Source organism: Gasterosteus aculeatus, chromosome 12 (assembly GCF_964276395.1).
Source record: "Gasterosteus aculeatus chromosome 12, fGasAcu3.hap1.1, whole genome shotgun sequence".
Lineage (NCBI taxonomy): Eukaryota > Metazoa > Chordata > Actinopteri > Perciformes > Gasterosteidae > Gasterosteus > Gasterosteus aculeatus.
In genome coordinates this window covers 19,872,986-19,898,286 of record NC_135700.1, presented here as the reverse complement: position 1 = coordinate 19,898,286, position 25,301 = coordinate 19,872,986, and the positions used below count along the sequence as shown (strand labels likewise).

The window sequence follows — 25,301 nt, the reverse complement described above, 5'->3', positions numbered from 1 at the left end:
CATAAAGCAATCGGGATAATCCACCGGTTTTACCAACAAAGCTCCCAGAACACCCACACACAAGATGGCCTGAGTCAGGCTTGAGAGGAGGGGGGGGGGGGGGGGGGGGGGTAAAGAGGGTGGGAAGAAACCAAAAGAAAAGAGGGAGAGAAAAAAAGTGCTTTTTTTCCAGCCCGACAAGGAGGAGGGGTTAAATATCAGATGGAGACTTTTTGTGATAATCCTTAACCTGATCAAGCAACGAGAGTTAAACCCTTTCAGGTGTTTACCATCTAAGTAAGTGAAAATGTGCTTGCTGCAACTTGCCCCCCCCCCCACCCACTGCTTCTCCAAATCACACCCGCACACACACACACACACACACACACACACACACACACACACACACACACACGGCCGGGTGAGCAGATGAAAGCTGACAGATAAGCCCTTTTGCTTGCAGGTGCTGGAGCAGGGTCCGTGCATCTTAAAGAAGCACATTGGACAGATATTCATCTCAGTCATTCGTCCTGCTCTTAACACTTCTCTCTATCTGTGTCCACCGACTCTTTCCCTCAGACGGGCCGAGTGTCAGTGGGTGGACGCTGCGCATGGTAATGCCGACTGTCGCAGATCTGGAGCAGATTTATGAGGGGGGGAAGTTGGAGAGTTTCCCACAGAATTCTCAATTCAATTCATTGTAAAAGAACGTGTTGTTCAATTCCCATGACAGAATTGATTCAAATGTTTTTCAGCAGGTTTCTGTGATGTCACAGACGTGTTCGTGCCAGAAGTCGACTCAAGTTAAAGCCGAATGCACAGTACGTCCATGATGAAGAATTAACTCTGTTAAATTAAATTAAAGTCCAATTAAATCAACCCTCATTTTTCTCCTCCCCTAAGGTTGGCAGTGCCAACGAGCCGAGTGCCAAGTCAGTGCCTCTGTCGTTTGCTGAATGGGTATGTTGAGCGTATGTAACACGAAGCCACATTAGCTCGCCTACTCAGCGGATAAATATCGCCGACAAGCCAGCCTACTCGCTAACAGGTCGACGTTTCACCTCATCTCAATAACGTTACGCTCATGCTCCGATTTTAAACTGTGATGTGTCACCAGGATATCTCTATTAACAGTGATGGGTAACGACACTCTGGGCTGTCAGATCTAATGATTTAGCGTCTTACACTTATAAAGCAGAAGGACAAGTTTATGACTTGAATGAAGTCACACTTGTTGCACGTGTAGTTTAATACAGTGTCATGTGTTAAGTCCCATATGTGTGTTTCAAACGTTTATATACAATTCAACAAAATCAATGGCGCAACGAGTCAAACTCCAACAAGAAAGAGAGGGTCAAAAACGTTTTATTCAAATTTTTTTAATTGAGGCACAACGTGTGTGGCCCGCAAGAAGTCAAGGAAAGAAAAAGAAAAATCGATAGCAGCGTGGATTTCTGGACTTCATTGGCTAATATAATGCATCACATTTGCAGACTCAGCATAATCATTTCCTTATGACTCCCATTGCACACTGCTCCTTAAAATGATGTCTCATGATAAGACACAGGTGGCAGTGCAGATGGAGCCATAAAAAAGGCTTTCTTGGAGTAGCAATTCACTTTAGGGAAATCTCAGCAGCCATTATATAATTTAGCAAATAATTAAAATCTCTGCAGCCTTGTTACTTCCCTCCCGCCGTCTCCTCTGTGTGGTGTCAAAGACGTTGATTGCAGAACGTAGCAAAAACTGGGAACTGGGAAAAGTCCCTGCGCCGTTCCCTCTCATGAAGCTGTTTTGTTTATAGTTTATCTTCAAACAACATGTCTGTATTTGCTCATAAGGCCTACTAGTCTCTTCCTGTCTGCACCTCCATTCCTCATATTTCAAACAACCCCTTTCTCTGCCTTGCTTTTGCTTGCCCGCCCTTTAAGTCACTTTACAAAGCAATGTGTGCCATTAACCAACTGGTAATGTAAGGTTGCCTGGCACATGGATTATAGACTTTGAAGGCTTTTTTTTCTCCAACTGTACCGCAAAGGGCACAAAACCTTTTATTCAATCCAACTCAATTTCGGTTTCTTTCCTGTCATTTAATTCCCTTTTCAAATGAAGCATTACACGGACACTCGGTCAGATTTTAATACATCAGAGAGGGAGCACATGTACTTGCCAAAGCCCACAAAGAAACCCTTTAAGCACCTTTCCATGACCGAGGCTTGCAAATGTAATTGCTGGTTTCACCTCCAGGCTTTTAAGAAAAGAGGAAGGAGTACAGATGGATGATTTCCAGTCCAATCTCCACCCATACATTTCTAAGGAGATGCTGCAGAGTGGGGCAGAAAGCAAAGTAATGGACTCAATCCCTCTCTCCCTGTGTTAGTATGTTCTATGTGTCTGTATCTGCTCGCCAGTGCTGCATTTTAAAAGCACATTTTACTCTCTACCTTCAGCAGCATCCTCCTGCTTTTACATGAGTGGTCTTGCTGTGTTCCACTTACACTAACTAAGAGATGTGGGTTGGTTTTTTTTTTGGCATCCGCTTCCTCAGTCCCTTGTGAAGTGTAATAAACACACACACACACACACACACACACGTTCACAGACACAACAGCGTGACAACGAAAGCATGCTGTTTTGTCCGGCAACCGTCAGTGCCAGTAATGAGGCTAAGTGTGGCCAGGCGGACGGACAAGTGAAAGAAACGGCCACAGAATCATTGGATGTGTTTGATTTGCCTCCACTAATTCAAAGAGACCATCTGATAAATTGAGAGGATGGGATGTACATCAGAATAGCAAGAGGCGCCTCTTTGTTGTTCCCCGATTCCCAACCAACTCACACCCCGACCCCCGTTAGAACGCCCAGAGGGGAGAATGTTTCCCTTGTGTGTGTGTGTGTGTGTGTGTGTGTGAGAGAGAGAGAGACAGAGCTGGGTTGCTAGGAGGTGCGAGTTTTCAGGAGGTTCTGTGGAAAAGAAATGAAAGAGCACTTGTGTCAACATTGTGACGGCAGCAATGAGCCACAAAGCCTCCGGCCCTCCGAGCCCTCCTGCTCTCCTCCTTTCGGTTAGATTAAAAACCCTTTCTCTTTTTATCCCGATGTTTGACTTGTAACGTCTAACGTTTAAAATGATGACCGTAAATCGCGTTGTCTAAAACAAATGTTTTGAGAATTTTTTTGTCTTTGATTGATAGTAAAGCGGGAAGAGGCGCACAGGAAATGGAGGAAGAAGCGGGGGGGGTTGATATGCAACAAAGGTCCCTGTCGGGATTCCAGGCGGGGTTGTTGTTGCTGTCATGCGGTGTGCGTTTACAGACCGCTGAGCCACTGGGACATCCCGTGTTTGTGATGAGGACGTGGGCCTCCTTGTTGTTTAAACTAAATTGTGCATTTCTGCGTGAACTCGGAGGGCTGTCAGAAGTTCAGCACGACCGCATGTGGCTGCCTGTGTCATTTTGAGGGAGAGCGGCCGATCCTTACGCCGCAGTTTACTCATTTATCATTCTGCACATCTGCAACGCTTCGAAAGTGACTCAACCAAGCGCCACTCCTTTATTCTTTGTTGTCAACAGCTGATCTTATCACAAGGTTGTCAGTGCGTGACATCATGCGTTGGATGTTTATGTTTATATGCATTCTTCCGCAGCTCGTTGATGGCTCAAATCCTACGCTCCCCTCCTCCCCCCCGAGCAGTTGTTCCAGATGTTCGGTGTCTAAGGGAACATGCTACTTTGGAAACTTTCCCACGTGCTATCTGGTGTGGTTGACTCTGCGCTGGCCTCCGACTTCAAAACAACCCGGCTCTAAAAATAAGTCTGAAGCCCTTAATCATTCCGCGGACCCTTCGTGTCTCGTAGTCAGCTTACAGAACTTACAGGGCACATTGACCCCCCCAGGAGTCACGCTGTAACGACCGAATGCATTTCATGGCTCTCAGGCTGCGTTCAAAGGCCAACGAGCATCTGATTGTTCTTTACGAAACCACACAAGACTATATGAAAAAAAAAAAAAACACGACCACTGTTTCTGTGCCATAATGTTTTATTTCAACTATACATGCCGTGTTAAAAAAATCAACAAAAAAACGTCATGAAACAAAGACCGTCATTATTATTTACACATTCACAGTACAACTTTAAAACATATCTACAGGCTGAAATACTCTGGAGATCATCTGTACAGCTAGTCTGGCATCGCCACGTTGCACAGCATTCAAATCAAAATAACATGACAAATTCCGGTTCATCTGCACATCCACAGAGCTCCGACTGAAATATAAAGGCTTCAATTTAGATTGCAACAGAAAGACCCCGTTCATATTGCAATGTACAAGGCAGTTGAGCGTCGCATGTCGAGTGTGTGTGTCTGTTATGTCGAGCGTGCACGCGTGTGCACGTGTCGGGTAGAAAAGATGACAGGCAGAAAGTCTTTACATACAATCATCACTTGTAAACAAAACGTGGCTTTGGGTCGAACAGGCAACTGACCCCTCGGATATGATGGCAGATGTCACCCGAACCGTGTACCCAAGAGAGTCGCCACTACTGGCCAATAGAAAGGGATTCCTGTCGCTGCGATCCTGGGGACTCGCGTCTTCCATGTGAACACTGTGTTAATGCGTTGGCTGTGGACGGGATGTGCTGCGTTGAGGCGACTGCTACACACGGCGAGATCTAACCACCCTACATCCCACTGTCAAGGAAATACATTCACTGCATGGCACCTCCATGTGGTGGATTAACACCGTTCCTTTCAACACCGGCAGTAAAAGGAAAACAAGGTAAAAATGGGTTTACACCCAAAATAAAGGGTTTTACTGTGCTTTTGTGAGACTAGCATTAACAAGTGGAGTCTCTTGTCAGTCAATTTTCTTTTCCGCATCACTTCGGTTCGTGATATTCCAACACATCTGGCTGATCCTTAATCCTTAATATAAAACTTGATAATATAGAATATGACAATAACATACAGAGGACCAATTGACATTGCCAATATTATATACTGTAGTAATTTGTTTTGTGAATAAGGCACACAATGCACAGATTCAGGTTCACTAGCCTAAAAATATTTATACTCCTTATTTATAATATTTAAGTATATACAGGAACTCGTCATTCCCAGCATGACTCATTTGGACACATTGGTAATTTGTTGTGTTGATTGTACACTGGCCAGTCGCAGGGAAGCTGCACAGGGAACACGGCAAATGACATGGGGATGTATTGTTCTATGGTCAGATTAATATACCTTTTAATAGGGTTAAAGTAGAAGGAAAGTTCTAGTGTTATTGTATTAAGGGAGACACATGTTTAACAGAAGTGCCCTGAAATGTAAAATGTTGGATTAATTTACACGGGCTTACATTGGTGTTGCCTTAGTTTCTTATGGTAAAATCTTTAAATAACACAGTAAAACATTATGAAGGTAAATCCTTTTGTTCATAATTAATATATAGAATGAGATGAGAAATGTTTTTTCTTAATACCATTGCTACATAAAGAAAGAAGTCTCCTGAACCACCAGTAAAGTTCCTACAAAGGGGCAGTGGAGGTGAGGGGAGTTTTTAATCCTTGCGAGAAGCATTCTTCCCCTTGTATGTGTTTAAACGGTGTGGTTGCTGAAAACTATACTTCCTGGCCTGTAATACAACACACACACACACACACACACACACATTCACAAAAAAGCCGAATCGCGCTCCCGTATCGATGCCTAGTCTGGTAGAGTGAAAAATGCATGAGTCTAAAACCAATAGCAGCAAATAAAAAATATTTCTGGGTGAGTCCCTCTGCTACTTTAGACATGGCCACCTTCACTTAATCTTAACCTAAACACCAAAAAACCTTACAGGATGATTTTTTTTAAATGAGTTCTTCTTGATTCACCTTTGTCAGAAAAGACCAAAGATGTAATAATATTATTGAGATGAAAGACAGGGATTTAGGTCTTAGTCAGGGATTAATTTGCATCCTCTGGCATGTTGCCACTCTCGATAAACAAGTGTGAAGGCCCAATGAGTGTACTACCTTTACACAAATCCGCTTTCCAACCAACACACACATTCACATGCATCCTTTTCTCTGTCTGCTCACCGCTCGGTCCAGCTGTCCACGCTTATATGTATCTCAAGCAACACACACACACACACACACACACACTTTTTGGATTTCCCTCTCCACTGCCCCGAGCCATCCTGCTAACAAAGGCATGGCATACTCCTCCTCTTTGTTCAGTTCACATTAGTGGGAAGACAGCGCTCAAGGGCAGTGCCAAATGAGACCCATTCTTCAAGTATTCAACGGCTTCAAACCCAGCGCTCCACACACGGACGCCGAAGCGGACCCACCGGTGTCATAAACCTCGTACCTAATATTGGAACGGGAGACACCCGAGCCCGGATGGAGCGGGGGCCAGCTGATTCCCCGCCGTCCCCTGTTCATGTCCTTCGGCTACCGTGACAAGGGAGGGAGACGGAGTTGAGGGGGAGCGAACAAAGCCCCAAGGAGTTTCTTTGGCCACGTGTGATTTTCCCTTTATCATGGTGTGGGTGAATGTGCATATCATTTAAAGGGGGGAACACACCTCAAGTGGATACACAAACACACACTAGGCCCCTCCTCCCAAGCCCCCAGGGCTCAAAAGCTCTACAGTCTAGTCCAGGAGCTCACTCAGAAGTGTCCAGGCTCTTTTAATAACTGTACTTGTTGACCACTCGCATCTGTGGAGTCTGTGGTGAAAACCCGTTGGGTTTAGGGGGCACATCTGGCTTTAGCGAGGGGGTCCTTTTGAGCCCTGTGCGAGGGAGTGAGCCATACCCGCTGTAGCTGCCCTGTCGCGGAACAGACGATTGGTGGGCTGAGTGCATTCCCGCCCCCATCACTCCGCCTTGGGAGTCGAGTCTGGAGGGGGGTGTTGGGGGCATGTAACCCCCTCTGTTCATACTGTGCTGGCGAGACACAGACACCCCCATGGTTACCCCGTTTGGCGAGGTGGATAAGGAGTGCCTGTGAGAGGCACTCCGGTGGAGTTGATACCCCCCTCTTTGCCTCTCCAGGGTGCCCCCCATGCTCAGGCTGCCCGTTGGCGTTGTGGGAGTGGTGGGCAGAGGTACATCGACCCTCTTGGTGGGGCTGTTCCTCGGCAGGGAGGAGGAGGGGGAGTACAAGGAAGCCTCCCGGCTGGGCACCTTGGGGGGTAATTCAGTCAGTTCCTCCATGGGCTCCAGAGTGAGCTGTGGCCGTGGGCGGGGCCCCGATCCCTCTGGAAGAATGGCCTTGGGGTTGGCCACTGAGTCATTAAGGTGTTTTAAAAGGTCATTTAGGGTATTTCTGGCATCCACAGACCTTTTCTGCTCCTTCCTACCTCCCTTAGAGTCTGGGTTCCTTAGCTTCCTTTCAGATGAATGCGGCAATGTATCCTCTCCACTCTCGAGGTTAGAGTGGTCATGTGTGGCATTGGGCAGGACGACGGCACTAGGGATGTGGGAGTGTCCCAAGGCGAGGTGAGGGTGGTTGGAGTTGGAGTTGGGAGGAGCACCGGCAGAAGAAAGAAGGAACTGAGGACTCATGGCGGATGAGTTGGACTCCTTGCGAGGTCCACTGGCCTTTGCATGAGCCCTCTCCCACTGGTTTTTGATGGGCTGCAGGCTTTTCTGCTGAAGCACAGGGGTGGACTCAGGTGTAGGCAGGGCAGCCAGCTCAGGGGGCTGACAGCCATCCCGCAGGATCATGGTCTTGGTGTCTCCGTTGGGTGAATTCAGGTCTTTGCCGTTGCTCAGCAGATTGGTGTAGAGCTTGGGAGAATCGATGTTGGTCTGGTACTCCTAAGAATGTGACAACCAAAATCAAAATAGTAAGATAAGACATAGTTAGTCGCATATCTTGAGATACAGCATTGGACCTGGTTGTATGACTGTACCTTTACAGGGCTGTCAAAGAGGCCATTGAGCTTGACGAAGCTTCCAGTGGAGTCCGAGCAGGACGGTGCACACTCCGCGTCCTTGTGGACATGTCTCGGCTTACGGAGGAATGAGTCTCGGTAGCAGAAAACAATCAGACCAGCCAGGAGGGCACCCATGAGAAACGCAGCAAACACGCAGGTGATGAGGATGTTCATGTGGACCATTTGGTTGGTCTCGCCTGCTTGAATATCCCACACTCCTAAAAAAACATAGAAGCATTGGTTAACCCCAACATAACATGACATAACATGCTAAGTGAAGCATCCCTCCCCGTTTAACAGCAGAAATGTGCATGTTTGTGTGAGAACACCACCATGCATGAGTTTCTGATTGAACCCCCCCCCCCCTTCGAGGATCCAGTCAAACACAAATATTAACACACTCCTATTCATCCCAAGCCCAGATGAAGAAGAAGAAAGATGGAAGAAGCTGTTAGGTACCCACATCCATTTCGCCATCTATGAAAAGCAGTGCTTTGTTAGTTCAGAAGGGAAGACTTAAAGTGTTGACTTGATCCACGCTCCACTAGCAGCTTTCTGTCAAGCGTCTAACCGCTACCAAAGGGTTAGGAGAACACTGTGATGGAGAGCCAAATCATTCTGTTGGTACAAGAGCAAGAACCAGCAGGAAGCTTTCCAGCAGAGGAAAGAAAAGCAGCTCTTGCTGCTCTACTGGAGGTTTGTTAGTGACCACAGACATTGAAAGAGTTAGTCATCCACCGCACGGCCACAGTAGTGGTGTTTCCGAGCAGGCCCACTCAATGGTCTACCAGCCAGGGTAAACTCCTACTAGTGTTAGGGTGCAGTCGAAAAGTCCCTTTCGCACAGGAACGTTGCTAAATTAGTGAAATGAAACGGAAGAATTGATGTTGCCGCCAAGGATAAGAGCTGTTCAAATTCCCTCAATACTAATGAAAGCTGCTTCACTGGGCCAATGCTTCCTTTCTTAGCTCCCCTAGCATAGGACACACTGGATCTTTCTTTACCAAAGGAAAGAGGATAATGCCGTCCAACGTTCCCTGAGGCAGCAGCATCATTTCAAGTGACCATTCGGCCGCCCGTGAAAACAAACAACAACATGCCTATCTGGCACGGGTTTAAAAAGGGTTTTCATGTAGTCATTAGCTTGTGTGATTCACGCCCACGAACATAGGGTGACAATCCTTTTGTTTTAAACAAAAACAAGTAAGGCGCCACGCTTGTCGTTGCCTAATTGCTCAGTCTCCTTCAGACTTTTGACCCCTATGCCGTCTTCCATGAAGATCAACAAAAAGCGATTCCGAAACAAAGTTAGAAGTCTTTTCCACTGCAGCCCTTGAGTTAGAAAATGTACAGCGCAGCTAAATCCAAGCCAAAGATTTGAAAGAAAAGGTTTTGAGAACTGCTAGTGTAGGGTTTAATGATTAGAAAACTATGATTAAAAAAGTTAAAAGAAAGAAAGAACATAAGGAAATTTTATAGAAAGAAAACAATAGTAACATAAATATATTACATAAAATATAATGTGTAAATCAACATAGATTATGTATGAGAGTGTTTGAAAAAGAGACAACATTTTAATCTGCTACATCATCTAACGGAAAGACTAAAAAGCTGTATTTATTTGCGTATGTGAGTCTATGTGTGGATTCACATTAGTGTGGCTTAGTGAGAGCTATCAGATCAGGCTCGTTGCAGCATGCTGGCTGCCTCCCTGCGGGCCTTACCCTCGTGCCCCCTTGGGATAGAGTCTAAAGAATTAGAGTTGGCTGGGTCATCCTGCGGCACAAGGTCTGAGCCGTAGAGCTCTGGACCAGGCCCAGAGCTGGGGCTCTGAGTGGGTATGAGTACTGGGGGGTGTATGGGCCCACTGGGGTGGGCTGTGACTGGCGTTGTTGAAAACTCCATGTCTGTGGTGACAAACAAATTGTTAACAAACTGTGCAGACGTGGGTGAAGCATACTGTTATCATCCCGGTTAGTAGGCATGGGAATTGGGTCATTTTGTGAGGTTAGTGTCCGACAAAATAGGAACAAACCGTATCACAGTTCACGTTTACAGACCAATGAATGCAGACTTTTCTTTAGACAATTTGGAAGGGGAAGAAGGAGAGGATACAGCGATTCAAGTCGGTACACAACAATGAGGATGCCAAGGTATGGTGGGTGGGCATGCAAGAAGGAAGAGGAATTGGAAATGATGAGTGGAAAGGAGGAAGTGAATCTGTGCTGAGATAGAGCAACGATGTCGCCTACGAGTCTGCCGTTTGGCGACGATGAGAACGAAGCAGGTGATTAGCATTCGGGAGGTGTTTGGTGAGAATAGATGAATGGTGACGGTGGTGGAAAGACAGGGTTGGAGGTGCTGAACTCAAGGAAAGAAACCATTTGAGTAAAAGATCAAACTAACCAGAGGTAGGGTCGCCAAATGATTTGTAATCTGGCGCTGATGTACTGCCCAAAAACGCTAAAAGAATTAAAAGGACAAGATATCAGTATAAAGGAATTCAGGAGTAAAAAATTAAATTCCTAAGAGACACAAAAGAGTGCAGTTTATTCGGTTTAACAATAAATAAATAAAGGCACCCGCTGGCAGTCTCCTTTTCTCACTGGAGCCCTCTGGTTCTGATCCATACTGAGGTTCGGCCGGGGTCGTGTTTAGCTGGTACAAACGGAGGGCCGGCCGGTTAAATCAGCGAAGGCCGGTTTTCTGGCCATCGGATATCGTCCGACCTCCACCATTTGCACCGGCTGAACATGACCCAGGACTGTACATGTCCATGTCTCTGCCTCACAGGTGGCCATGTACTGTATGCAGATGTGTGTGTTAATACTGCACATAGACTTATGTAGGGGCAAGTTACTGAGTGGTTACTGGTGCGAGTGTGCAGGCTCATGGTGTCTGTGGAGATGGCGTTTGTGTATACTGCACGTGTCAGCGTATGTGTATCCGTGTGTGTGTGTTTGCACGTGTCTCAGGGTGCACGGCATGGCATGGAGATGAGATTCGTACCGTGGCAGTCTCCCAGGCGGGCAGTGTTTCCCAATTCAATGTCTTGCTCATATCCAGTCCTAAAAAGAGAGCAGAGAGGAGACAGCGGGATTAATCAAATGCTGCAAACGTTCATTATCTTATTTTCTCATCTTGCGATCTTTGCAATTCATATTGAAGCTTGAACTCACAAAACACCCGGCTGTATCCTCTCACAGACCCCGTGAGACATCCAGCCACAGTAGGGATCCCTCGATGCAATGCAGGACCTGGAGCAAGACAAACACACCATCAGAACACCGGGTTTAATCATTCTGGGAAGTGCTTTGCAATCATTGCACTTGACTGTCTGAACATTAACCAAAAGGCATAAGATTAAGCTCCCCCCTTTTTTTTACGGAATTTACTGAAACACAAAACAATAAAGTCACAAGCCTGTGACCGACCGCGCGGAGCGCATTTTAACCCCCTACGCGTGCAGCGGCGCGCGTCACTTACTTGTGGCAGGAAGAATGCCTTTCACAGCGACTCAGGGGAATACGGATGACACAGCTTGAAAAGGCGACGTAGAGGCTGTGCGCCTCTTTGTCCACGTGCAGCGAGAGGACGCGCTTGTCATCCTCGCGGTTAGACAGGCACCTGGGAAGGGAAGAGAGAAACCTGATCAGAGGTTTAACGGATAAGTCGGTCTACTGTTTCAGTCTCAGTAGATTTAATCACTTGTTAGGTGGAGGAGTCACATAAGCTTTCTCTCACAGTTTAAAAGGATTTTAACCTCTAACACACCGCGGGGTGCGTTCTCTCATCCCCAAATAAGGACAAAAAGAAATCAGACTCATGCTGAGCATGCACAGAAAGTAGACAGACGCGGCCATCTGGCCCAGGAAGGAGTTGCAGACTCAGCCAGAAGGGGAAGAGAAAAAGAGAAGATAGAGATAGAGAGAGAGGGTGAAAATCATGCGTGTTCCTACTTTGCCCTGTTGAAGACGTCTATCTCCTCCAGTAGCACGCTGTCATTCAGAGACACAGAGGAGGTCTTGGCTAAAACTTTGAGGACAACCCCAGACTCGGCCCCGATGAACACCACTGTGAAGTTCTTGTGAGGTCCTGCTTCATTGTCCACAGCCAGCGCTGTCAGTCTGTACCTTCACACACAGCAGAGGAGCAGCAGTTACTCACTGTCGGGGTTTTAGCATTCAAATTTCTTGTGATGACTTTAAACGGTAATGCAATGTAAGACGTTTTGCAAGTAGCGGTGGAACATAAACAAGAGTTTGGTCTTTGGCACACCTGACGCGAGTCTTGGTGAACCAAGGCTCGTCCCCAATCGAAGGGACAGCTGTGTCCATGAGGGGGTGGGACTTGATGAACTGCAGGGTATCGTCCGGGAACTCGATGGAGCTCTTTAAGGACGCAGCTGGACCATGACCCGCACAGCAGCCGGGTCTGGGATGGAGGATGCACATGAAAAGAAGGCAAAAGGTCAAAGATCAGCCTAGACGATCACACACGGGGGAGTAATAATAGCGTGTATTGAAATGGATAAAAAGGGCAACGGGAGGGTGGGGGGAGGGGGGCAGGTGCTTATTAGGATCACAAAAAGGCCTCAGCTGGACACATAAAATATACATATGCATGGTTATCGTCCATTAATGATTTACTGGGGTAATGAGGTGCTTTGTGGACTTTGTGTTTTGGACACAGGGCTGGCCTACAAATATACGTACGTGCTGGCGGTAAACACGTTAAAAATGCAACATGTCTAATTATGCCAGATAAATAATTAAATCATCAGCAGATGGTGAGTGTGTGTGCTGGGTCAAAGATAATAACCTGGTTCCTTACTAGTGAGAAAGAGTTGATGTCATTCAGTTTAAACTGGACAAATAAGGGTTAAGAAAATAAAATAAAAATATCAGATATTAAACAGCTGGTGAATCAAGAATGTATATGTATAAAATCTGAAACCCTCTTTTGGACTTTCTTTTTCAAGCATTTTTCTACCTAATATTTTTTTACTTTTTGTTCTCATGATATTGTCAAACGTAAAATATTTGGGGGTTTTGTCAAAACATTTTTCAACTCTATAAACTCATTTTTTGACTTCCTTCCCATGATATCAATTTTTTCCATGACATCTTTTTGAAAAAAAGTCCAAATATTTCACGTCAAAAATGTCAAAAAACATATTTAAAAAAAAGTAAAAATATGTACGGTCGAAAAAAGGCATAGAAAAAGTAAAAAGATATTATGTCGAAAAATGTTTTGAAAAAAAATCAAAATATGTTAGGAAAATGTAATGTTGAAAAAAAGCATAGGGTCAAAAATTTTCCTGGGAGAAGAAAAATATGATCCTCACCGAGGTTTGGGGAGCTTCTCCTCTGGAAATGGAGTCCACACAGAGTCAGGAGTCTTCTGCTCTTTGAACCGCCCCAAGAATACCGCCTCTATGTCCGCCATCGAGAAAGCACACACTGCTGACCCTGGGATACTGTGGAGAAAAGAAAATGCATCAATGCACCACCACGCATGACTCCTCAATTTCTCATTTCCTGTCCTCTGCATTGGTGGTTTTATCCACCTGAAGCAGACGGGCCTCACCTGTTCATCTGAGTGGTGAACACACCAACCACCGAGAGGACTCCGTTGATGTTGATGATGTCAGTGATGGACTGAAGCACATCAAAGTAGAAGAAGGATTCCCCCGGCACAGAGCAGTTCAGCCTCGCCTTTGCAAAAGACGTCCAGTGCTTCTCCAGGACCCGCTGTGACCCACCCACGTCATTCTTACAGATCCGGGCGACTCGGGAGTACACAACCTGCGAGTTGCACAGGTTTTAAAAGGGAGGTGAGGGGAAGAGGACGGAAGCTGAGCGAACGTCACTAAAAACACTTCAACCTGCTGAATAAAACATCCCCATCCTGTAGCAACTCGGGATGGACCACATAACAAACACACGCGCCCATCTTAAACTTTTTGTGCGCAGATTGTTCACCCGGACCGGAGCAAATGTCTAAGCGAAGAGCATCCCATTTGCCTCGAATGGCCCTGGCGCAGTGGAATGTGAATACGTCTTTGATTGCACTTATTACCAGAGCTTAGCGTATGGATGAGGTGTGTGAAGCGGTCGGTTTTAATTATTTACCGGCGCAAACCTCCATCGGAGGCCAGGTGTCACCCAAGCATTAGTAGGGTTGAAATATTTATTGGCTGGTGGTCGACGGAGGACGCTGGTTTCCCCGTGGCTCGGCCGGACCGGCACGGTCCAATCTGAAAGTTGGCTTTCAGATTGCCCTCTGTCCGCGTCAGACACAGGGAGACAAATCCTCTCACCGCGTAAAGGTTTTACATTAGTAGAACACCACCAGCACACATGGCGGTTGAATGTATTCTAATGCGATGTACCGTCCTCGCCTGAATGGGTCACATTACCGCTGAGGCCGCTTGTGGCAGAAACGCAGGCACCGAGGGAGGTGTAAGCCTTTTTTTTGGTGGGGGGGGGGGTGGATAAAGGCCTGCATACTGTATCTGGGTGGAATATGTAATGCATTATGAACGGCAGGTCTTACCTTGCCCAGATTGCTGTGCTCCACCGCAATCTCCCGGTAGAAAAAGTACACGTAATTCCCATACTCTGCTGCGTGCAGGAAATGAGGTTCTGAGGGAGAGACAGAAGCAGAAAGTTGAAGTGTATTTCTGCACCGTCACCACCACTGTGCATGTTGAATATTTCAGCGATTTGTACATGGCTGTAGATGACTGGGGGTGACCTAGATTTCCTAGGAGAGAATAGGGCCAATCCTCGTGGAGCTTGGCGGGGAAAGGAGAGCTTGCTATCATTCCAAAAACAGCTCTGACAGCCACTCACATACATACATCATGCAAAGACACCGGGGCCATTCAGCTGGCTGGCAGGCGGACGAGCGTTTCTCCAAAATAGAGATGGGGAGAGAGAGAGAGAGAGAGAGAAATAAAGATTGAGAGTGATGAAGAGCCAATCGCTTACCTTTCAGCCATTTGGAGTCGTATTTGATGGTCCTCAGGGCTGATCCATCACCCATGCTGCGATAGATGACGGAATCACTCGCCTGGAAGTCCGCTACAGTAGCCGAATACAGCTTCCCCTCTAAAATAAACAAAACAGAACCGTCACAGTCACTAAAAACTAGGATACTCTAGTCAATGCCGTGATGTTTATCTTCTTCTTAAAAGGCTTGATTAGCCACCGTGTTGTGGCTGCGGGCGCCGTTTCACCGCGGCGAATACACAGAGGTGCTAATGAGAGCATAAGTAGGAACCTATTAGTTCTTCTTCGGGAGGACTAACTGTGTGCAGAGGCGGCCGTGTGATTGAACCTCACCAGCGAAGAGGGCGACGTTGGTTTGCTTGGAGTCGAACGGGCATCGTGCCAGTCCATTGATCTCCTCCCCGTCAAACTCAAGGTTATCCAGCTGAGGAGAGCACAACAATCACCCACACTTTAAACATGGTTTTGTCAAGCGACAAAGCGAGAACCAGCCCACGCATAGACCACTTCAAACCAGTGCATATTTATTCGAACGAGAAATGAAAATGAAGGGTGTGTTACTCGAATCGGCCTTTGTGCACATGTGAGCGTACTAACCCTGTAGTATCTGCACATGGGGTTGAAGCCGTTGGTGCCGCAGATGAACACCAGGTCGTCGTTTCTGGGAACCAGCACTTTGATGAAGTTGTGGCACTCCTCCTGAAAGCGGACACACGGCGCGTTTAGAGGCGGCCGGCTCCTTCTCTCACCCAAACGTCTGCAGGCGGCCTCTTGTACTTACTCTGTGTTTTCCCTTGACGGCGCACGTGTCTCTGTCCGATTGGCCCGATCGCCATGTTAGCTTCTGTGAAAATCAACACGGGAGCATTAGACGCCCGCGCGGACAACTAGCAAATCACGTCCGCCTTTTTCCACTCCCTCAGTTTTCAACCTGTCACAGTTTGCGATGAATGTCTCTGGGTTTTTGAAGCGGCCCGTTTAGTGTGTGCGGATTGAGAGAGTCTTACCCGGTAAGGAATGATCTCATTCCTGTAGGATTCTCTCAGGCTCACCAGGTACACCTGATCTCTGTGGACGCACAACAACACAACACACAGCTCGGTGACACAGCACAACCATCAACGGAAACACACTTTCAAGTTTTTCTGTTTTAAAGAAGGAATCTGGGGCTTTATCGGTGTCGTTTTCTAATAGTAACAAACACATTCTGATTAAACAGAAATTCGGGTCTCATCTTAAAAATACAAGTTCCAGCACATCAGATGGTTCTTTGTCTTTAGATTCTTAGAAGGACTTGAATGCATAATAAGCAGCCAATTTGCATTGTTTCCCTGATTTTTCTGTTTATTAGCCATTCTGAGAATATTGCCATGTGCGGTACTTGTCATTAGATGATCTAATTCACTGTGAATGTTTTCTGACTCCTCTCGTGGCGGGAAATGAACAACCATTTTGTTCGAAGTAATATAAAATCCGAGGGAAATGGGTTAAAACCAATTTCTCTGGCTAGATTTATGTTAAGAACTGAAAATATAGATATTCAAATGACTGCATAATGTGAACAACAAACTGAGGGCTGCAGAGTGGATGCATATTACATTTTTCACAAAGCTGCCTGTGACATGAAAACCCGACTAGCCTCTCTGCTGTCCCATTTACCACGACGACCACTCACTGTTTGATTATTGCCTCGGTTATAAGAAAATGTAATAAAACAATGGGGATCAGATTTTCTGTAGAGAAACAACATTTTGCTTCCTATTGAGTAGAAAAAAAGTGAATTCTCCGGAATGGCAAAAGGACGATCCACCTGAAAACCGAGACACAAGTGGCGGTGATTACAGAGGTTCCAGCAGTGGGAGTTTTATGCCGTAGATTTCCTGCTATGATATTAGTGCTGGCAGTCAGATTAATCCTACGGGCAATAAATACAAAATGAGACATGTAAAGATGCCAGGAAATCCCTAACCGAGCTACAGGCCCGTATGAGAGACGCCTTTTCTCGATCAATACCGGCCGTATACAACAAATGCAGGCCCAAAAGCGACAGATCCAATAACACTAAGAGCCCCCCCCCCCCCCCCCATTACACCACTGTTTACGTGCCAAGGAGTGACTGAGTATATGAGTGTGGGGGATGTGTGAAAGAGAGAGGAATGCGTGCGCGTGTGTGTGTTGAGTTTACCTGCCGGCGATGAACAGAGTGTCCTGTATCTTAGTCATCAGCTGAAAGTCCAGGCGATGCTGGGACTCGTTGCCAGAGGGCCGGCCTCTGAACACGGGGTATCTCCGCGCAACTGTGAAGGCATCACGCACGCTGTTAGCGGGGGGGGGGGGGGGGGGGGACTCTTGGTTGCGCAATAACGCTCTTTGCCACGTTTAGCTGTACTGATTAGAAAGAAATGTGCCGTGTTGTGTGTGTCCGCTTCGTACAAATCCTGCGGCAATCGCAGTGTGAAGATCTACGGTATGTTGTGTATAATTATATCTGTGTGTCAGCGGGCTTTGTTTGCGCCTTAGATAATGTCTTCCTCTGTCAGCACATCTCTGCGTTCTCCCACTGCATCCCGGAGATGAGAATGCAATCCACTTAATGCTGCAGCTGACCATAGAGCAGATTGATTTTATGGCAATGAATGTGGCATGCGAGCGTCTTAAACCGCTGACACAGCGAGAAAAAGCAAAAAAAAAAGGAGAAGGAGGAGGCCGCCGCCGCCGGCGCTTGTTTTCTCGTTCAACTGAAGAGGAGTAAAGAGTGTGTGACTTTCTTCGGGGACGGCGCGTACGTGTACTCACAGTGCGCGTCGACCACGTCGAGGGCCGCCGTGTCCTCGGGGAAGCTGACGGCGAGGAGAGTGCGTGAGGCTGTCAGCAGCAGCAGCAGCAGCAGAAGCACAGCTCTCTGGCCCATGGCTGCTCGCAGGCGACGCTTCCTGTTTCACTCGAGCGGAGATGTTACCTGCGAACACACACACACACACACAAAACCCATTGCTTTTTTGTTGTTTGTTCGCGGCTCGCGGCGTGTTTAAACCTCCTGTGTGTGAAGCGGCAATGAAAAAAGAAGAAGAAGAAGAAGAATTTCCACAGTGACCTTTTCCCCCCTTTTTGTCATAAAAACCAAACGGAGGCCCTCTCTCCTGCTTATTGATGGCTGAGCTCTCTCCGCTTGGCGTTTCCCCTTCTTCCTCTCGCTGCATCTGCTGTCTATGGGAAGGTCAGCCAAGAGGGCCGGCGGGGGGGGGGTCTCTGCGTGTGTTTGGACGCGGCGGAAGTCCGCGCTGTTAGAAATGTGCCGGGCCTGCTGTCTCTGTACATCTGTGCTCCCGTTGGTTGGTCCTGGGCTCAACACCAATCAGCACATTGCAACTTCATCACCATTACCGGCGTCGCCTCTGCTCTGACCCTGGCAGGCGGCCGTTGGCGCTCGGCCGGCTGCCGTAGCTCGTGCCTCTCCTGAGGGGAAGGCGCGCTTTATTCGCCGAGCTTCGTCTTCGGCGGGGTTCGAGTCACGTTCATTGGTTTTGACGTGGAAGTGTTTTTTCCCGTGGATGATAGTTTGTACCGCATCTGATTGTCGACATGATACATCGGCAGCTACATGGGTAATAATTCATTGTGGGAGTTGACGGAGTTTACTGAGGAGAGCTTTAGAGACAGACTGTGTCTGTGCATATTAATGATCGGTGTACATTCAAATATTTATAAGGCAAACAAATTATTCATGCAGGCAAAGCCTGAACGGATATAAACAATTAACCGGCAGACGTCACACAGGCAGAGGGATGGATTAGCTGGGAGCATACTGTGAAATACACACACACACACATATATGGCTGCACGTACATAATCACCCCTTCAATCGGTGTAATGCAAAGACTGATGCATGATGCACGCACACACACACACACCAGTATTGACGCCTTTTTCAATTAGCCCCAAAGCACACCTGCTCCAGTGCTGTCTGTGGGCCCTGCCTGCCAAGCCATTAGTGCTTTGATTGATCCGCACAGGAAGCACGGCGGATCAGCGGCCAGAAAAAGGCAATCTATGGGCCATCACTGTAGCCGCGAGAAAGACGTTTTTAACTCATAACTCGGTCCCTTTCATTTCTTGAATGAAATGAAAATGTTGTTGTTGTTTTTTTTTAAGTATCCTCAAATCCTTTTTAGTTTACGTCAGTAAATGAGCTGCGATACGCTTGGTAATAGATAAATAAACTAGGAAGCATGGGGCTTTTAAAGACATTAGCGGCCTATTGTCAGTGTTGGTGGATTACATGGGCTAACGCACACACACCGGCTGCACTGCCTTAAAGCCTACATGTTGTTATAAAGCGCACCGTGTGTTTCCCAGGGCATTAATAATCCAATTTTGGACTGAACAGTTCCTGTACGACGGTGTGGCACTAAAGGAAAACGTTGACGGCGGAGATGGAGGCAGCAGCAATGTGTAATCACGGCCATTCAGCGTACTGGGGCCTTTTTAAGAGCAATGCCATTAGGACTACGTAATGAAGGCCTGGACACACTTCATCTCAATTAGTCCGCTCAACAGTTAAATTACGGGTTTGATGTTTCGACAAAATAAGAAGATTGAATCCCACCCCCCCCCCACACACACACCCTAATCTAGATACAGATGGATACACAAACAACCTACAGATGTGCACACAGGCTGCCCGATCAACTGTCAGCAACTTAATATCGACGAACGACAAGTGATGCCGCTCTGAGAGAGAGGGGGGGAGAGTTGTAATCCTAAGAAGCCTTTTTTTTTTTTTTTACTACCTGCTTCGGACGCTCTCACACCAAGAAATGTGTGGTATGAAAAGCCAAGCAATAAATTGTTGAATTCCTGCGAGAAGCCAGGGACAAGAATAGCCACCAAACCGTATAACAACAGAGGAAACGGCGTAGCAATGAAAGGTAAATAAACCCCGCTGCACATTTTAACCCGGCTGCAGGCTGTGCTTCCAGGCCAAACTGCTCACGTGTAAATCATTTCCTCGCTTGTCCAATTTCCGAGACCCGCCCCGTATCCCCTCTTCTCCCCCTACACCGCCCCCCCCTGCCATTCTGACTCACTAAAACATTCAGGAGAAAAACACTCTGACGACAGGCAGAAAGAAGTTGAGCTCTGAATCTCCCATGATTCCTTGCAGGGGTAATAGCCACGCCGCAGAGGCGAAGGCTTTCCTCCAAACCTTTAATGTAAAACAGAAGACATCCAGAGGTCAGCGATCTAAAATTACTTCTCACTCTCTAGTCAGCCCAGCGTGTTTTCTATTGACTATTCCTTTGCACTCTCTGGTTCCTGCCCTCCAGTGTGTGTGTGTGTGTGTGTGTGTGTGTGTGTGTGCGTGCGTGTGTGTGTGTGCGTGCATACGCACATATATGGGCCTCAACAAGCCAAGAGATGTTGGGCTTGTCACGCAACCCAGTGCCATTTAGCCTTGCCTCCCTCTACCTCTGTTATTACAGGCTTCTCAATGTCCTACAACCGCGCACTTTCCCTGTTGATGTTGTTGGCTCGGGCCCATGGTGTTAAACACGGGGAGGGGAGGAGCGGAGAGCGGGGGGGGGGTTTGGTGGGTCGCTATTTCTACTGACGGTGGGTCTGTAGCCCAGTTCTGGTAGCCGCTGCTGAAGATTAAGTGTTCCAAGCTTTAAATGACAGATTAACACATATTCTCTTAGCTGTGCTTTCACCGACACATGTCAGCCATAACCCCCCCTGCCCCCCCCTGCAACATCTTTTGCAAGGGAAGTCCCATTGGGAGGAATTGGGGCTAATAAAAAAAGGGAGACCAACAACAGCGGTGCGTGAGGTTTCACAGATTGTGTGCGAGTAAGACGGGTGCCTGTAATCCCGGCAGAACAATGGCCCGCGCTCGAGGCTGCTCGGCTTTTCATCTTGCGCCACACTGAGCTGTAAACCCAACAGTACAGGAACGCAGGAGCCCGGGTGTTCGGTTCCAAGGCATTTTTACTTCGTCACACCTGGCGCATGTATGTCGAGATCTGAGTGTGCGTCCAAAGACTGGATGCGTAACCCTGGTCGCCTCAACTCTCAGCTGCCCCCCCCCCCACCCACAGAAGAGTGAGTCGGCCGGATGATTATTGCCACACAGGCCCAGAAATGATTACGAACCCCCCCCCCACACTTCAATAACAACCACTGCCCCTAATCGCGTGCTATTTACCTACGGACCACTTCTGACGGGCTTGGTCGGACTTGTTGCTCCAGAGGGTTTTGGCAGCGGCGGAGGGCCGTGCCACCCTAAACCGTGCTTCCCTCCCCTTCTGCTCCACCTTGGATGGAGGCGGAGTGAAACAGGAGAAAGGCTGTTCTCAGCAGTAGTTCGGCTATAGTGGAGCACAAAAGGGGGCTGAGCTGCAGGTGTGACCAGGAAAACAAAAGGGGCTTTGGGCAAGTCAACACAATAGAGCCCCACCCCCGATCGGTGGACCTACATTCGGGGGGAGCTGTTCTGGGAGGGGGGGGGGGGCTCCTAAAAAAGGGGGGTTCCAAAGGGGAACAAAGCAAACCGCACGAACACACTGACTCCAAATGCCGCACAAAAGGTCAAAGTTGTATAACTCGACAAATTTCGCACAGAACAATCTGGTTCCCAAGCAGCGGTTCGCCCCCCCCCCCCCCCCCCCGCTGGGCGAGCGGTGGAAAGGAGTGAAGGCCGATCGCTGTACGGTTCAGTGGAGGTTGTTCCGGGGTTACAGCCGGCTGTAGTGGAGGTTAACGGCGATCGTTCGTTCTGTGACCCCTGAGGCCGGTGAGGTGAAGTGAGACGCAGCAGCCAGCTGCGCCCGGCTAAGAACCTCGGCTGGTTCCGATGTCGGACCCGGCCACAGTGGGGCGATCCCGCCAACATCCGGTTTGTGGTGCCAGTGCGTCTCTCTGTGACGGACTCCGATGCTCCAGAGTCTCGTGGAAATGCACATCTGTGGGTTTTTACACAGATGTGCTGTGTTTTTTTTTACATGTGTAAAAGTGCTACCGCGGTACAGGGGAATAGCATCAACAGATTTTGAGCACAGACACTTACATTTTATTTAACTGTGCACTATTTGTTTTTTGTTTTTAAATGTATTTTTAAAGAAGCCCAAATGCTCCATCTCTCTTTGCTCATTTATTTCCTGAAATAATGAGGCAGAGCAGAATGATTCCTAAAACTTCTCTCTCCACACTTGCCCCCTTCGTGAATTGAATGAACCATCCCAATGATCTCACTTATTATTCTTCATTTTCTCTGCCTCCAATCGAAGTTTTTCGCTTGGGCATCCTCTCCTCCTCCTTTTGCGCGCACAACCCAGCAGCGCTGCTGGATCGAATGTGCGCATTGTGCGCACTGGAGGCGCAAAGGCATTCAAGGTTTATCCGTGGTGAATCTTTTCAGACCCCTTTAGTCCACATGCAGGACGCGCACAAAAGACAACAAAGACGCGCGGAGGGGGGGGAGACAGCGGCGGAGTGACGGCTGCGATGGGGCTGCGTTTCACCGCCTCCACGGGCACTGGGTGCACGCGCAGGGCTGGGTTCTCCCGCTGCTCTGCCTCCAGAAAGGGTTACGAGCTCTTCTCCGGTTTCATTTTCCAGTACGGGAATAGCATTATGAAATTGCATTAAATGGATTAGAAAGGCATCAGTGAGTGAGCAGGGAACGCGCTTCAAGTCCAAACTACTCGTCCTATACTCGCATGTTATTGTTGAATGCTCGCCAGCGTGCTCCGCGCAATCCGACCATTTACTCAAAATGTCAGAATTTTAAACTTTAATTTATTTAACTCAACGCGGAACAACAAACAACAGAAGGGGTGAGCCATCGGGATTTAAATTAGAAGAAAATAAGGGGGGGTGGCTCTGATTTTTTTTTTTTTTTTGCTTTCGATGAATCATAATATGCGAACATCTGTTTTTAAAATGTAAAATGCTTTACTTTGAAATCAGTGTAATTGGTTCCCTGGTACTGATGTTCACAAAGTAGCTATCCGGAGTGGTGTGCCCCCCCCCCCCCCCCCCCTTTATATAGGTCCAGCAGCTACACCAAAGAGTGTTTCCAAGAAATACAATTCACCCAATCAATAATAGGACATCATCGACCTCTACCCTGCGTGTCCGAATTCACTCGCGATTGAGGCGACTCGACAGACCGTCATACTCCTTAATAATCCATCTAAGAGAAAACACCGGGCATGTAATATCCCTGTCATTTTGAGCTCCACCAAGACACCCACTTTTCTCCTCCTTTTTTTGTGTGGATCCAGTTGCGCGCAGATTTCAGCTCCGCTCGCCCCAAAAACGAGCTTTTCGACCGGCTGCTCTGTGTCCGTCCCGGGGTGGGGGGGGGTGGCCCTCCTGCGCTCTGATGACTGATCTTCAAAGCTGTGCCACGACCACACGACCCCCCCCCCCCCCCCCCCTCATACACCGGCACACCGCCCCCCTTCCACTAGCATTAAGTTTGGAAACCAGAGGCGAAAGAGATAAACATTAACGACGCGCGCTCTGCCTCCCCGCGCGCACTCATTGATTTAAACGCTGACTAAAGACAATCCAGGGCGAGATATCGCACCCACCCACCGGGAAAACAGACATTTAAACCTCTCGATTAACGCGTTTATTTCAGTGCGCGTTCGTCCCAGCAGCTCACTTACTTTTTGATAAGTGCAACTATATAAACCCGTAGTGGAATAGCGCGCAATGACAGCGTCGGCTGCAGGGGAAGCCGTGGAGCCAATAAAGAGGGGACTTTAGATCGGCTTCACCCTCCGTTGCAGCGCGTTACGCGCTGTGCTCCTGCACCTTGTCGCGGGTCGTGGACGGAATGAATGAGGAGCGAATCGCATTAAAGCACCGGTAAAAATAGTCAGGAGCTGGAACTATTTCCGTCCTGCAGCGCCTCGGTGTTGCAGGGCAGCACGGCGACGGGGTCCAAAGGAATATCTTGTATCCCAGCAAAGACTTCTCTCTAGTTTCCCCCCCGACTTTCACTGCGTAATGCGGCGGCACAAAGTACATCCACGTAGCGGCGAGAGACTCACCTCATCTGGATTGCTTGTTTTGTATCCTTTAGTGTGGCAGTAATTCCCCCCCCCCCGCAAAAAAAAAAACAGAATTGCGTGGCGCGCGCGTCGTAGTGAACCAACTTCTCCTGGCTGAGGGCAAAAACAAACTAACGCACGGCGAATGGCGTAATTCGACCCGTGTTAAGTCAATCCAACCAGAGAGAGAGAGAGGGGGAGAGAGAGGGAGCCACAGCCGACCAATGAGGAGCGCCGTCGCTCATGTCCCTCCCCCACCCAACATCTCCCCCCCCTCTCTCTCTCTCCTTCTACCTTCGGCTTGGTTCGGTCTTCTCTGCTTTGCTTTGGCTTCCTTCCTTTTCTTTTCCAGAGCCCCGAGAGAAAGAAAAAAATAAATCACCCCCCCTCCCCCCACACCCCACCACCTCTCCCACACAGTTATCCTCCTATGTGACCCCTTACTGCCCCCCCCCTCCCTCTCTATTCTCTTAAATCCCATCCCCCAACTCCAAGTCAGCAAGAGCGCCTAGTAAAAATCATCTCAGCTGAGTTGCGGCTGCTTAGTAAAACACGGCTTTAGACATCTTTGGATTTAAGAGGATGGCGTTTGAGCCACAATGCTTCTCCTTTAGCTAAACACAGCACCGTGCAAGTGTTTCCTTTTTTTCTAGAAAGAAATATAAAACAGAGTAAAAGTTTAAAATACGTTGAAGAACTGTCCTACCTTTGGACCCCGATTAAAATACGATAACCGCTTCACTCCGGATTGATTGTGCACTATTAATCAAAGTGAAATTGTTCTTCCTCTCAGCTCGAGCACGCTTAGCGCTCTACTACTCGTGTAGGTAAACATCAGCGTGGGTCCGAGGTCAACGTGTGCATGCAAAGCTGAAGTCGCCATGGAACGAACGTGTGAAGTCCTTCCTAACCAGGTCTGCAGGGCGGGACAATGGGGGCCCATTTGCACCCCATTGGAAAAGCAGATGTGTGAGCGAACATCCTCACCCCCACACACACTCACACACACACACACTCACACACACACTTCTTACATCCCCCATTATGAGCTGCGAAAGTGGGATCTGCATCTCAATACTTGCACAGGAAACACTAGTTTGCACTGCTGACCCACTGCTGGGGGGGGGGGGGGGGTTACTAGTTCTCGATATCTAGGCTCTTCATTTCTATCGCCTCAGGCCTTCTTACCCCAGCAGAGTCTGCTTCTTCTGGCGTCGCGGGTTTCAATCTTGCACCTCAATGTTTCTTTCAGTCCTGGCTTTCTTATGTGTGATGTCCCTGTACCCTGTGGGGAATGAATCAG

At 48.0% G+C, this 25,301-nt stretch overlaps 1 protein-coding gene across 4 annotated transcripts; it reads right to left on the bottom strand.

Annotated features, from left to right (window-relative positions):
• Window positions 1-4,002: 4,002 nt before the first annotated feature.
• On the bottom strand, window positions 4,003-24,242 carry sema6d (semaphorin 6D). Of its 4 annotated transcripts, XM_040198762.2 has the most exons (20): window positions 23,999-24,242; window positions 17,733-17,895; window positions 17,122-17,233; window positions 15,944-16,004; window positions 15,718-15,780; window positions 15,534-15,635; window positions 15,270-15,360; window positions 14,916-15,035; window positions 14,479-14,567; window positions 13,510-13,727; window positions 13,268-13,399; window positions 12,199-12,354; window positions 11,880-12,053; window positions 11,407-11,547; window positions 11,100-11,177; window positions 10,930-10,988; window positions 10,327-10,383; window positions 9,645-9,827; window positions 7,897-8,138; window positions 4,003-7,801 (listed from the first exon to the last, which is right to left on the bottom strand). In XM_040198762.2, exons 2-20 carry the CDS (start codon window positions 17,845-17,847, stop codon window positions 6,668-6,670), a joined length of 3,327 nt encoding a protein of 1,108 aa, XP_040054696.2. In that variant the 5' UTR covers window positions 17,848-17,895; window positions 23,999-24,242; the 3' UTR covers window positions 4,003-6,667. The 4 variants fall into 4 exon arrangements, with proteins under 4 accessions (XP_040054696.2, XP_040054719.2, XP_040054712.2 ...); XM_040198785.2 differs by lacking the exon at window positions 9,645-9,827; XM_040198778.2 differs by lacking the exon at window positions 10,327-10,383 and having other exon boundaries at window positions 23,999-24,191.
• Between the last annotated feature and the right edge of the window lie 1,059 nt (window positions 24,243-25,301).

Excerpts from the sequence above, each read along its gene's own strand:
- sema6d (XM_040198762.2), bottom strand. The coding sequence starts at position 17,847 with ATGGGCCAGAGAGCTGTGCTTCTGCTGCTGCTGCTGCTGCTGACAGCC. Across the intron at positions 15,636-15,717 it reads CCGTCAAGGGAAAACACAGA|GAGGAGTGCCACAACTTCAT; the intron begins GTAAGTACAAGA and ends GTCCGCTTTCAG. Across the intron at positions 9,828-10,326 it reads ATTTGGCGACCCTACCTCTG|ACATGGAGTTTTCAACAACG; the intron begins GTTAGTTTGATC and ends TTGTCACCACAG.